Raw genomic sequence first — 13,521 nt, 5'->3', positions numbered from 1 at the left:
GTTTTGTCGTCGTCATCTTAATGCTTTGGTCTAAATCCGTGCCACTCGCAAAAACAATATATCTACAAAAGAGTCATTGCAAACACAAAAATACGTAATATAATTGTAGGTTCTGTTTCTTCATTTGTGTTCTTTGATACGAAAATTGCTTAAGATGTAAAGCGGTCAAATTATTACACATTGCAATAAAAATGACAAGATTCATTTTCCGCTGTTTCGTGAACTAAGAGTTACCTAGAGATGTCGGTGTAGGAAACTAACTGAATACCACATTTCGGTCATACAATGCCCAAATAAAGACGACCCCACTTAAATCATTTTGACGACAAGATCTTCATTTCGGAAAAAAATATACATTATCATCTTTTTAAATATATTATTGTTATATATTAATACATTAATGTCAATAGCATGAGGCCAACCAGGCACAGAAATCAATGTACATTTTGGAATTATTCTACGTCCTAATAAATCATCAATTTTTCACTTAGATTTCAATATAAAAAAATTATCTAGAAGAATCACAAGTATGGACCTGGCCAACTAACTACATGACTGCGACCATGTGAAGAAACTTACAGTGTTCGGAATTTACTTTTTCGAGTGCTTAATAACAGAACGCCAGATCTTCGACGTCGTGAAGGGCTTAAACTTCCGTGATCATATTTAAGATGTAGCATCAGCTTTTAACCGCTAGCTACCACCTTCAATAGTATTACCAATGCATCTCCTTTGCTTGCAACAATCGAACACCGGCAATATAAAGCGCCAAATCAAAACATTAGTATCCCGCGCGGCGTGCACAAAGATTGGCGATCACTTGAATCAGTGCTTCAGCACTTATATGCATCACTGGTTAGCAAGTTAAACTATTTTCGTTCTAAACACTTGATTCTATTCGTTGTCTTCCGACGTATTTAGCAGGATATGTTTGTATTCGTATCCAGAAGAACGAGGAAAATCGAGCTTAAGCAGTGTCTCTGTAAACTCCGCAATCCGTGTGTTAGGATAGGCATCCCGAGGTTTAACCGTGCCCGGCAGCTAGAGGGCCCGGCTCAGGCGCCATCTGTTAAGTTTCGTTTCGTATGTATTATACTGACGCCATAGCAAACCGTGCGTGTGAAGGGAGTGAACAGTCGTATCTCTTGCCCCCAATTATGTTTAGGTGCAACGCCGGCTCTTCTCCTCCATTTTCATTACAGTACATCCTCTCTTTGGTTTCTGTTGTCCATTGATTCATTTCAAATATATAGTGTATTCGCGATAAATCGTGAACTGTTTCGTATCTACAACTTACAAAAAGAGAAAGTCAGTGACCTTTTGTGCGCGGAAAGAATTATTTGGTGATTGTTAACAGTTTGCGTTCCGTATTGTGCTGTGCTTTTGTAAACATACATTGAGTTCGGGCTCTAGTCTTTGGCGCGACTGGTTCGATTACGGCATCCGTTTAATTGGAGCCTTCACACAGTAATCCGAGAAGGACCTTCATTAATAGAACAGTCCGTATGAAATGACCCACCTGTCGGGACACGTGGACACGCTTACATAGGCTACAAAAATTAAGACTTAGGCAATACTTAGCAAGGTAGTTGGACTGTAGTATAAACATGAAATAACAGACACAAAGGCTTCTGCGTATACTTTATGTGATGCTGCTTCTGTTGGTTGTAGAATTGGTTAGACTAACGGTAGTAGTTTAGGCAGAAGTAGCGCCAGTTAAGAGTAAATCCTTCAATAGACAGTGCAAAAAAAGTAGTCAGAAGTTTCATTGCGGTTTACTCTTATGTTTAATCGATAGCTGGTAAAAATTAGTAGTAGTAGCAGCAACTAATGGTTGAGCGCTAAATTTTTGTAACCGACTTTCGTGGGTTAAGTTGAAGGACAGCTGCACGGAAAACTGTAAATCGTGGTATTTTATTTTCTTCTTTATCAATGAAATAGCTTTCGCCTAGATTTGCCGCGACTAGCTTATATATATATATATATATATATATATATATATATATATACATATATATATATATATATACATATATATATATATACTTGTGTAGATAGTAAATAGAGCTGCTTTTATTTTTGTCTCGAATGGATGAAAGAAAGGTGTACACTTTTAAAGTGCTTGATTTCTTGCTGAACACGTTTCCAACTAAAATTATTGCTGAATGGAGCCAGAATATTTAAGGTAGCTCGTTGCTGATATAAAACCTTGTGGGATCAATAATCTTTATTATTGACATATACCACTGCTGTTGAGAAGCATTTTCGTTAATGCAAACTTAGTCTATATGTAGGCATTCATATTTTCTGAATTCGAACTTACTCATTTAGGGTATTATTACTCCTATTTTACTAGTGTGTTGCCCATACCTGGAATGCAGAACATTGATTCATTTAATGTAGTGATTCACCACGTGTGATGCCATGTGATATATGTTCTAAGTGAGATTTTTTCAGTGACTAAAACTGAATAATTTGTCATTTTATTATAAATTTTGTAGTCAACAGGATTTATTGACACACTAAAATTTTCTACTAGTCCTGAACATTATAATTCTAAACATCCTAGCGCGTTTTGAAATTTAGCTAAGTCTACTATTAAACATATGCGAGCTTGTAACACCATATTAGAGTAGTTACCATTTGTGCGGCTTATTTCATTTAGAAGAATTTTTTTAACCTCGGGGGCGTTACTTTAAGTATTTCCTTGACTAATCCTTGGTAAAAAGAGTTTTACTCCTTTCAGCTTCTAAGACTTTAGACAACGTTGCGAGACCGGAAAGTTACCTATCAACGCGCATTTGGCGTTTAATCGATACTCGTAAGAAAATGTTCACCGAATTTTGTTAAACGTACTTTTTTTCTGGTGTATGATACGGCACACGCAACGTTTCAACACTGTCATGATCATATGTGCGGGTCTGTACGCAGTTCTACAGGCTTGTATATTAAGCTTCACTCCTTTTTGGATGCCTGAATAACCAGTTCTTATGGATAATGCTCGTAGAACTCTTGTAAAGGTAGCAATGTATAAATCGCACGTCCAGTTTCATCTTGCGTACAAGACTAATGCCACGATAAGATAAAATAAAGGTCAAGGGGGTATGGTTAACGTTCATCAAACGAAATCATCAACCCAACTGTGATGACAAATGACTTTCGAAGACAATTTCCTGTTGTGGTCAGACCGTCATCTATGTATTATGGATGGCAGCTATATAGGGGCACCTACAAAGCTTCCATCGCACCGTGCTATGGCGTGATTCTATCAAATACGTGAATTATTACTTCTTTCGTCACAAACAGCAGAAATAACTTTGACGTGTTTGCGTTGTGGTTACATTACCCAGAATGTTAAAATGAATTTCGAGAATGGGTAACTTCTATGAAATGTCTGCCCACGTTAATCGTGAGCATTTGCGCATCAAGAAAGGCAATACCGCTTTTTTTTGCACAAACGTTCTCGGGTGCTAAGGCGCCAGTCCTATTGCTTCAGATACAGCTTCCTACCACTGAGTAGGGTGCATCCCTATCGTTTTGCATTTTCTTAATCAATATCAAGTTATGAGCCATAAAGAAGATATGTTATAACAACCTTGACACAGAACATTCACTTACGCTGGTCGTCGCTAACTGGCATAATAAGAATTCGCGCTTGTTTGCTCCGGATCAGTTTATTCTAATGTCAATATTTTTGTGAAATTAATTGTATAAAATGCGTTTGTTTAGTGAAGCAGCAAAGACATATTCACGCGTTCAGCTCAGATGATAACGTAACATAATTACAGATGAATGAATAAGTTCAGTGTCAGCCACAATAGTATAAATAAAGAAAAAAATACGTATTGTTTATAACAGGAATTATGGATTCTTAAATCTATTAACTATAAAATGGTGCATCATCTATTTGCATACAGGTCGAGTCTCATAGCTAGGCCGAATTAGTAACGTAATTGTTTGAGCCACTTAAAGATGAATGAACTTCTTGACTTTGAAATTCGATACTACAGTTAAGGATAGCTTTAAATGGCTGGTTTTCAGCAGAAGCGTTTTAGCCAAAGCCTGTCTTGAGGTTTCGTAAACAGACATACGTTCATTAACACGGCAACGTTTGAGAAACGTAATCGATGAAAAAAATATTTCGCATTACAGTGGCAAATATTATTTTTTTGAACATGCCGTTTGCTTTTTTGATTCTTCAAATCGTCATTGACCGATGTGGCCTTAGGGAATTAGCGGACTGTAATCAACGAAATAAAAGTACAAAATCGTAAAGGTGTCTAAGATCTGTCAGAGGCAGAACTTACACCACAGAGACCTTTTGGTTGTTCTGTGCACACCGTTACTTAAAGCGTGTTATCCCTTGCGTAGTAGTTAGTATTAACGTGCTTAGTCTGATTTATTCTAGATTATACGAAATAAAAGTTACACAAAAAAGTGTTATTATCAATGCGTTCTTGATATCTATCAGAGTAAGAATTTTTTTCAGTAGAGTATATCGTTGCAAAATGGAAGTATTAAGCTCCTTATGAAACCTTGATTTACTCAACCACATTACTGCAGTACCATAGAAGTTGAAAGAAAGCGCTATTTCTATCAGATCCTAATGAAGCAAACGTTCAGCTACTACGATAAGTGATATTGTATACACTAAGGTCCTATGTAAATTGTTAATATACCATATAATCAAGGTCGGCTTTACAATAAAAGTTATTTAAATGATGGAAACATCAATCGGAATATTGATCGTATGTGTGTGCAATATTTAGATATAATTTGGTCATTTAAAAGAGAACATACAGACATCGGACAGAGCGGTAACCATTAGAGTTGAAGGATTACGAATCATAAGTAACCTGAAGACTATATTTAGCAGTTAAATTTATTGAGTATGCGCGGATATATTTATGTCTTCTCGGTCTCTTTTTAGTTGGACGGTTGTTTGTCTGTTTTTGATTCTTTAGGCGAAGACCAGCCTTCGCCGCAATCCAAGATTGACGTAGACAGCATTACAGTGAGCTGTATAGTAATACTGGCGCTTATAAGGCGGATGTTATTTTAAGGCGTAAATATATTTCAAAGCCTTTTATCTTCGAAAGTAACATGTCTGATTGATAGACACGTAGCTTCCTACACAATAAAGTCACAGGATAAACTTCTAGCGGTGGTAGATATGAACGCGTTTCGCGGGGAGACTTAAATTAAAGTTGGGTTTGTGTGACAATGGTGTTACTGTAATACAATCAATGCAAAATATATATGAAGCACTATATTATGCAATAATCTTTAGATTTTTTTTGAAAGGTTTTTTGAGATTGACTATTTTGTTATACTGAAGGAATGGTTCAGCCCAATGTAGCCCTACAAATGCTACCATAGGTACTGATGCCAGAACCTATCTTTCATTACTAGTGATTGAGGATACGGTGATTTATTATTGAACTGATTAGCAATCGTTTGAGCGGACGCTAAATGGACGATGCTAGGTGCAAAAAAGTTGAAACGAAAATTGAGTGACTAATTAATGACTCTAAGTTTAACATATACCAATGTAAAGGGAGAAATCTGTCGATACCCAGGGTTTGACGAAGATTATTCAGCCCGCTCTAACTCAAAACACCCCATGATAAAATATCAAAAATATTCAGCTGTAATCATTTATATCCTATAAATTTTATATTTCTAGCAGCAATTAGGTTGTGGAATGTGTTTAACAATTTTAGAACTGTATAACTGATATATCACGGGCTACCGCTTAGTATTTCGTTCTATAGACAAAAAACAAAATGACGTTCTGTTAAGTCTGCATTTAAGGCTTATGTAAAAATTTTTTCAAATTTATACCTCGTGTTTATGTTTGCTTTCTCAGTAGTTTATTGGAACAAACGATTAATAGACAAAAGTCAAGTGAGTCTAGCACAGTACCGTCTAGTGCTTTCAGAAAGTGACGCAGATTAGAGTGACGTGAAGTTAATATAAAAATTTGGTACGATTCACATATAACCGCGATGTGAGACTATCGATTTCTAATATGAGACTAAGGCCTGCTATATTTGTCGGATGTACGCGTTCAATGATTCTGTATTATACGGCTACTACATCCTGATAATGATTTGTAATTATGACACAATAAAATATCACTTAATCTTCATAACTTTATCACAATGAAAAGAAAAAACAGATCGTCTATTTGGTCCACATACAAGGCTACAGTTCAAACAGGACGTATTTTCTCAGTTCAAGTTCGTGTTTGCGCATTGTTACTTATGCTTATTTAGTAGCCACGACCATGGCCCTCTATTTAACTGATCAAGATGGTTGTTGTCTTACCACCTCAATTTAGGGCAAGTTTATGATTTTGTAGTATATGCTAATGCGTAATGCTTAGACAGTGACGTAGGACTATATACACTTTAGTGACACGGCCAGCTCTAGGCATGATTTACGTTCGCGATGATCATGTAATTTGTGTAAACAAAATGAGGCGTATCGCAGCATCGTGTTTCATTTGCTCCATTTTCTTATCTTTTTTTTTACAAGTGGTTGGGTCTCTATATTCAAACACATAGTGAATCTACAGGGTTGTTAGTAGATAGAACCCCCAGACGCGGTTCTTACTGATACGCCCCCCCTCGCGCTATGCTATTACGTTAACAATAGACCGAGCATGCACTGCGACCTCGAACTGGTAATAGGTATTGACTTGAGCAGCCATTTTGTTATTGCATCTGGAGTTATGAGCTGTTATTTTATTTGCATTACTACACGGATTTGTGGCGTTTACAACAAACGCTGGCGCAACGAACTATTATATATTGGTCATCTATTTACTATCGATAAGCGTTTGAAACGCTGCACAATGCTGATTCTGTTGTGACGCTTGTTACATAGAGAACTACGTCTGTTTGCTTGATTGATTTATCTATGATGCCGTTTTATCGATAGATTTAACTACAGCCGACTCGATGTGTGAAACTTACTTGTGGCTAGAGAAAACAGTAGAGATACTTAAATGCGAATAGAGCTTGAAAAGTGTGCACAGTACAGAAGAAGTTGTCTTGTAATAATCTTCCCATGGGAATAGCTAATTAGAGCATCATTAAATCTGTATAACAGAACGACTTGTATAGCTTACGACTAACCTCCAATTTTAATTATTTCTTGCCATCAGTCTGCTTTGTCGGTAGTTCAAGTCAACTTAAGCCATATGACGTATCAGTAAAATGTAATATACCTTTTCCTGCTGCTGACGGTTAAAGCTAGTGACGCCGTAGTAATGTATTTTGCGCACTTTCTAGATGTTAGGATACGGGAGCCTGAGACGTTTATGGTTTCAAGAGCTTTTTCAATCAGTACAACAAATTCTATAAGTGTTTTATAGATCTGTCTGCCAGTCGTGTCAATGGGTATTGACTAGGAATAACCTTAGGTCCTTAAAAGACTGCTGCAAAGCCTAGCACTTTAGCCACAAGTGTCAACTAAAATCGTACATTTGATCAAACCGCCAAGCTCACGCCCATTTTAGCAACCCAATGTGAAAATACGACGCAACGCCTTCTAGCAACTACGCACGACCGTTAGTGATCGTTTAGTGCTAATGATTAGCCGGACCCTATCTCTTGTTCTCTTTCTTTCTAAGAAAAACGTAGTCCACATACGGCTTGTCTTTTGAGCACAATCCGTCAGTAGTATCGTAGTTCAATTAGTTCCGTCTAAGTTTTTTGCTCTTAGCTAGAAACATTAAAAAAGATGTGGCGTTCGCCGGGTCAATGCTTTGATTCGAGATGCAAAAAGATGAGTAAGGGTCAAAATGTACCTGTCAGGACCTTTTATCTGTAAAAGATGCAATATGAGGTTTATGCTGATAGGACGTGTTTTACTTAATATCAATATTACGTGAATTATATTTTGGTCGTTAAATAATTTTGCAGAGAGTAACTAGTGGTAAGATAAATGGCATTTCAATTGCATTCGAATTTAATGATTCACTAGATGATAAAACAGACTAAATTTTTGTTAAGTAACGCTAATCAAAGAGCTAATACATAGGCTGAAAAAGCCTTGTGATACTCCGAATTCGCACTTGCAACATGAAATAGTTCAAATCGTCTGCTACCGCAGAAGTCTTTGCTGTATGATATACCGTACAAAATCAAATATTGACAAAGACAAATCGTGAATATATTACTCTTGATACGAAATATTTTATTTGACAACGGGCTAGCTAAAAATAGGAGTTTGCATAATATACTTTCGCAGCCAAAGTGTGACCTTTACTCCATAGATCTATCTCTACCTGCATTAAGATGTGTTAATTATTATTTTTGTTCATAGTATATTATATATTCATTTAGTCCAGTATGATTGAGGGTGTTTTAGTACTCAGGATTGCCCCGTAAATATAGACTTATACATAATTAGGTCATATGTCCTAGGTACAATTTGTAATTTTTTTTGTCTGCAGTTACGTCGAAGTCAACATTGTAATACGATGTCCGATGGTAATCATAGTGGACATCAAGGTCACGGACATTTCAAAAGCCACAATATATCCGGCACAGGCCATCAAGTTCCAGCGCACAAAACAATGATAGAGGTACGGTTTTACGTATATATAACTATTTCTATAGTTTTATTTTTAATGTTTATATTTCTATATTGTTGCAAAAACCTATTTTAAAATATTAATTTCTCTGTTTTAATATTCATATAATTATTACCTGAATACTAAATGTGACAGATCCTTGAACTGCTGGATTAGTGAGCCGTGGTTTCACAATTTTGGAGTATCCCTTAATAGACAGTAAAATCTATAGAAAATTCTAAGAAGATTAAAAATGCTCAACGGACCTCTTGCAACATGTGTGAAATTGAACCAATGAAAATTTCGTAAAAATTTTGAAGGAAGATGATACTACTGAATGACCGCTTGATTTAACATGCGGCGTAGCCGTGCATCGGCCGCTATAAGCGCTTACGTTATTAAAACGCGGAAGAACGCTACCGATAGCTTACTATTGACATGTGCCTAGTTTAGTATGACAAATATTGACAGTCCGTTGGTTTTTTCTAGGAAGAATTCTACGTGAGAAAAGCAGCCAGTTAAGTAACACTCAGTAGATTTTAATTGTAATCCCGCTACCGCTTGTATCTAGCCTACCATGGCATTTCAATATATAATCTAATTTCTGTAAGGGAACAAAGTAACCAAATAGCCATTTACTAAAGCAAATCGTATGTTTTAGATGCATTTTATATTCGACCCAAGCCTGTTTTTTTCTCTTAGAGCACCGTATGTTGATTTAAATCATCCCAAAAATTGTCTGCTTTACCTAAAAAATCGTTCATATTACATTAAATCCTTGATAAATATCAGCTTAAGGTTAGAGCCTGTAACGCAAAAAAGGCATTATCTATTGGGTGCGTCTTCTGGCAAAATTAGCAACCTACAATCTTCAGACTGATAATACAATAGTAGCTCAGTACTGGATAGCATACCGGCTGTTTTTTTATATACCCTACATATAACGTTTCTTATATTTCTGTACCATTCCAGATGATGCAGATGACCTTTCAGTTTGGAACAAAAGAGACATTGCTTTTCGACTTCTGGGAGGTAATTTTACATCAATAGATGTTTTCTACTTAGAAAGAACCTAAGAATTATGAAACTATTTATTTATCCGTTTTTATTGCAATTCTATTTACTTTGTAAGTTTATTATGCTACCGAAAATCTAAACAGGCCCTTACTTAGTTCAGACCCTGAATACCGTAACATGACTACTTCAATCAGCTTTGCAATTAGGTATTAGACTACTGAGGGGGGCGAGCTGTGGAATCGATGTCACCGGTTCCAACCCGTGCCAAATACGATGGATAAGTGAATATGAACTTGTTTCCTTGAAACAAACTGACCGTGCATCCGAATGTGTAAAGTATAGTCCGATATAATTTTTTTTTTGATGCAAATTATTAATTTGTAGTTGAGGAAATTAGCAGAACCTAATTGTTTGCAACATAATTTTGTCATAATAGGTGGACAGTACGATTGGTATGATACTGTCATGCATTGCCATCTTTATCATGGCGTTTCTTTATGAGGGTCTTAAAACGTTAAGGACACATCTAATACACAGAGAGCACCGGTCAAGGTATGTACCTCTAAACGGTAAATCAATGGGCATAATAGTAACGTATTTTCTTCCCACCGGTTATTTTACCTCTATTCAGTAGTGAGGATATCGTCAGCTTGGAAAAATGCTAATTTAAGTTGGAATCGAATCTGTTTTTATGATGTTGGTGAGTAATTAATTATAGCATTTATTTTCTATCTTAGTTATTTATCACCTTAGCTATTATGTTTGGTCTATTAAATGTAGATAAATACCCAGTCTGTCTATTACAGATATACCGCTGTCCGTGCTGAGAACGAGATGGCCGGCCCAACAAGCGCGGCTCCCGAGGGGAATATCGCTATTCGGTGATTGATATTTATTTAATATACAACTACAATTAATACATACAGTTAATAGATAAATATGTACTAAATTTTGCAACATTAACTAGCGGCAATTTTTTAGCCCACCTTTGTCCCAAAAATTTTTTTTCAAATAACATTGAAATACGTAAAAGTAATACTTGAAGTACAATAATGAGTTACTAAAAAGGACCCGTGGGTTTCTTGGGAACTGTAATATCAGCTTTTTGTAGTTTTCAAGTTACCTGCTGTTTCCCCCTTGCGATACTCTTTATTGTTATTTGCAGATTTTTCTGTTCCTTTATCCATGTGTTGCAATATATTCTGTAGTTCTATTCGTTTCATTATCTCACAATTGGAATTAAATCGTTTGAATCGTCACATTCTTAACCTACCAGTCAGTTATCGCCTTACCCCATTATAATTGCTCTGCATGAACATAAATTTGCGCCACGGAAAAAACTATTACTATTATACACAAATTGTGTAAGTTTGTGATAGCACTGGTCTGAGATTTTTGCAACGTTAAATATGTGTCGTTGTTATGTCCTCGAATAGCAGCAATAAATATTTCTCTATCGGCGCTTTACAGGTCGGGCATGCTAGGTTTAACACACATTCAACAGACGGGCTTATATATGGTGCAAGTATTACTCGCATACTTTCTGATGCTGCTGTTCATGGCCTTCAATGTATGGATTTGTCTGGCGATAGTTTGGGGGGCTGGTCTGGGTTACTTCGTATTCGGATGGTATCGTGTTTCAGTGAGTTACTCTGTGGATGACCACTGTTCGGCGTAGAACCTGCTTTACAGCACAATTCATGTATTCTGGTATTATATCGAACAGACTGAGATACTGCCCACCAATGAGGTTTCAATGGCTGCCATAGTCGCACCGGCAAGTTCGCCTGTGCAGATCAGTTATATACCCTCACACTTGTTTTCAGTGAACAGTGGTTGTGGCTTTGTTCTGTGCAGCTGGAAACCTGTTGTTCATGTTTTCCACAATAAACGCAAATTTACTACACACTAGTGAGAAACGAGTAGTCTAACAACTCAAGGGCAAAAAGCTTTTGGGTAGTGCAGTCAATAGATCGATTTCACGACGTCTAAACTGGAAAATGATGGTCATAATTTTTGGAAACGGATAACTTGCTAAAGTCGCACCTTTGTTTGTAATAAAATATAAAATAAAAATGCTTATGGTATATAATATAGTGCCAATGCGAAACGCTACTTTTCATAAAAAAGCGTAATTTAATATTTCTGTAACCGAAGCTCACCTCTATAGATTTTTTTGGCATAAGTGAAATATGTAAGCACGAATTACCCGAACAATGACTCTTCTAATTACTAGTAACGTTATTGCTGTTCGAGTAAAAATGCATACATTAAGAGGAAATGTGTTCTGTTTCATTTTATATTTTATACATAGTACTGTATTTAGGCCTGGTGCATATGGAGATTATTTTGACAGCAATACTATATATATATATATATGTATTTTGCGCAAGTACCCCGGTAGAAGCGTTACTTAGTCTAAAGTGGCTTAATTGGAAGTGCAATTTATTATGCATCAATAATTAGGTCCCGAAGCAAGTATTTTGCGTTTAGGTCAACATTCTCATCACTATTACTGCTGAGTACAACTGGATTATAATTACATTTTAACCATTCCGATAATAAAAACCTATATTAATAGTAAAATATGAGCCTGCCTAAAAATTTGTATGGCCGAATTTTACAAAGTGACTATTTGCAAGCCTGTTTCGATGCAACTGAATGAAGTCTCTTTTTATATATACTGCGTGCGAACGTTATTGTTTTCGGTAAGCAAGCTCCAATGTTCTAAATAAATTATGGTGAATATGTAAGTTAATTGATGCTCTACCTAATAAATGTCTAGGCTTTTAACGCAAGCTTTTTCACTTGGTAGATGTTGCTTGTCAGTAGTTGTCTAAGTTTGAGAGCGGCATAAAATCTGCACCTTCTGTAAACTATTTTACTTTGTCTAATAGGTCGCATGTGTCAAATAGCTTGCTTAAACATTAATGGTAACTTTAATTAGTGTAATGTACACATTATTCACAAATCTATTAAGTTCAGTATGCTAAATCAGCATCAATGTAACCACACAATAAGTCAGAACATCTAAATAGACTTTATTTAAATTGATTCGTAAAATAATCGTAGAAATAAAATAAATAGAACTTTCCATTATTCGTGATCGGCTAAGGCAGCTTCTCTTGAATTGTATTGCGTAGTTTTAAACAATAATCGCTAATAATGCACTAGCAGGTGCGGCTTTTAAAGGACATCTACGTCGTTGGGTATCAGATCTTGACAGGTACTCCATCGAGAATATCCTTGAGACGGTTATTGTACCATTCGACCTTGTCCTTTTCATCTGGACGTGACCGGCACAGCAGTTCGAATAGGTTCCTAAAAAAATCACCATGGGATAAAAGAGTAAATAGAACTACTAGTAACGACAACAAATTACCATTAAAGTGATGACACTTAATTAACCGATTAAATAATAATCGGTAAAGCATTCCATGATGTTTTGTTAAATGTATAATATATATGTGGATGGCGCTGCCATGGAGAGCAATTTGCATTCTACTTTATTTTCAGAGTAATTTTTCTAGGTCAATCATCGAATTCGAGAAGCACAGAAAAGAATCATTTTGAGACAGTATAACATTACATTCCGATCCTGGTTTCGAAGAAAATAATGGACAGTTTACGAACTTGTAGTCTATTTGTTGGAACTGCGGCCCATTTTCGACGATTCCATTGAGAATATCTTGGCCGGAAAGAAGCATTAGTGCAAAGTATTGACAGGCATGATCAAGTGAAACTTCGCGACCAGCCGAGATCGTCGTAAGCTTCTGTTGGATCGCATAGATATCCCTATAGTGTAAAATGAGCAAAAATATAGGCATTATTTAAACGCTTCCCCTACTGCGCTAAATTTAGGGTTACCCGTAACTATTCTAATTTATTTTCCGGGTGTGATAGATGTTACCACATATATA

At 36.2% G+C, this 13,521-nt stretch overlaps 3 protein-coding genes across 8 annotated transcripts in view; 1 reads left to right on the top strand and 2 right to left on the bottom strand.

Annotated features, from left to right (window-relative positions):
- LOC111264615 (uncharacterized) overlaps window positions 1–914 on the bottom strand; it is a 3,866-nt gene extending 2,952 nt beyond the window's left edge. The window contains exon 1 of the mRNA XM_022840672.2: window positions 580–914. The gene's annotated coding sequence lies outside the window, so the exon portion shown is untranslated. The remainder of the gene's footprint in view (window positions 1–579) is intronic.
- Window positions 915–1,122: 208 nt separating this feature from the next.
- On the top strand, window positions 1,123–12,394 carry LOC111264616 (high affinity copper uptake protein 1). 4 transcript variants are annotated; one of them, XM_022840675.2, is made up of 6 exons: window positions 1,123–1,499; window positions 8,465–8,596; window positions 9,557–9,616; window positions 10,038–10,153; window positions 10,408–10,482; window positions 11,072–12,394. In XM_022840675.2, the coding sequence occupies exons 2-6, from the start codon at window positions 8,492–8,494 to the stop codon at window positions 11,277–11,279; spliced, it is 564 nt and encodes a 187-aa protein (XP_022696410.1). In that variant the 5' UTR covers window positions 1,123–1,499; window positions 8,465–8,491; the 3' UTR covers window positions 11,280–12,394. The 4 variants fall into 4 exon arrangements, with proteins under 4 accessions (XP_022696410.1, XP_022696408.1, XP_022696411.1 ...); XM_022840673.2 differs by having other exon boundaries at window positions 1,123–1,585; XM_022840676.2 differs by lacking the exon at window positions 1,123–1,499 and adding an exon at window positions 7,195–7,798.
- A 228-nt stretch (window positions 12,395–12,622) lies between these two features.
- The window catches only part of Sec8 (exocyst complex component secretory 8), a 10,281-nt gene continuing 9,382 nt past the window's right edge, over window positions 12,623–13,521 (bottom strand). For all 3 annotated transcript variants that reach the window (XM_022840662.1, XM_022840663.1, XM_022840664.1), the window contains exons 18-19: window positions 13,235–13,396; window positions 12,623–12,922 (exon numbers count right to left, since the gene is read on the bottom strand). In XM_022840662.1, coding sequence (XP_022696397.1) covers window positions 12,814–12,922; window positions 13,235–13,396 — 271 coding nt within the window. In that variant the 3' untranslated portion in view covers window positions 12,623–12,813. The remainder of the gene's footprint in view (window positions 12,923–13,234; window positions 13,397–13,521) is intronic.

This window comes from Varroa jacobsoni, unplaced genomic scaffold, assembly GCF_002532875.2.
Source record: "Varroa jacobsoni isolate VJ856 unplaced genomic scaffold, vjacob_1.0 scaffold_881, whole genome shotgun sequence".
NCBI lineage: Eukaryota > Metazoa > Arthropoda > Arachnida > Mesostigmata > Varroidae > Varroa > Varroa jacobsoni.
The sequence above is the reverse complement of the archived record's forward strand: the minus strand, read 5'-3'. Positions and strand labels throughout refer to the sequence as shown.

Bases quoted from the DNA above. Each gene is read 5' to 3' on its own strand.
- LOC111264616 (XM_022840675.2), top strand. From the start codon at position 8,492: ATGTCCGATGGTAATCATAGTGGACATCAAGGTCACGGACATTTCAAA. The intron at 8,597-9,556 runs GTACGGTTTTAC...GTACCATTCCAG, and splicing joins CGCACAAAACAATGATAGAG to ATGATGCAGATGACCTTTCA. The intron at 10,154-10,407 runs GTATGTACCTCT...TGTCTATTACAG, and splicing joins CACAGAGAGCACCGGTCAAG to ATATACCGCTGTCCGTGCTG.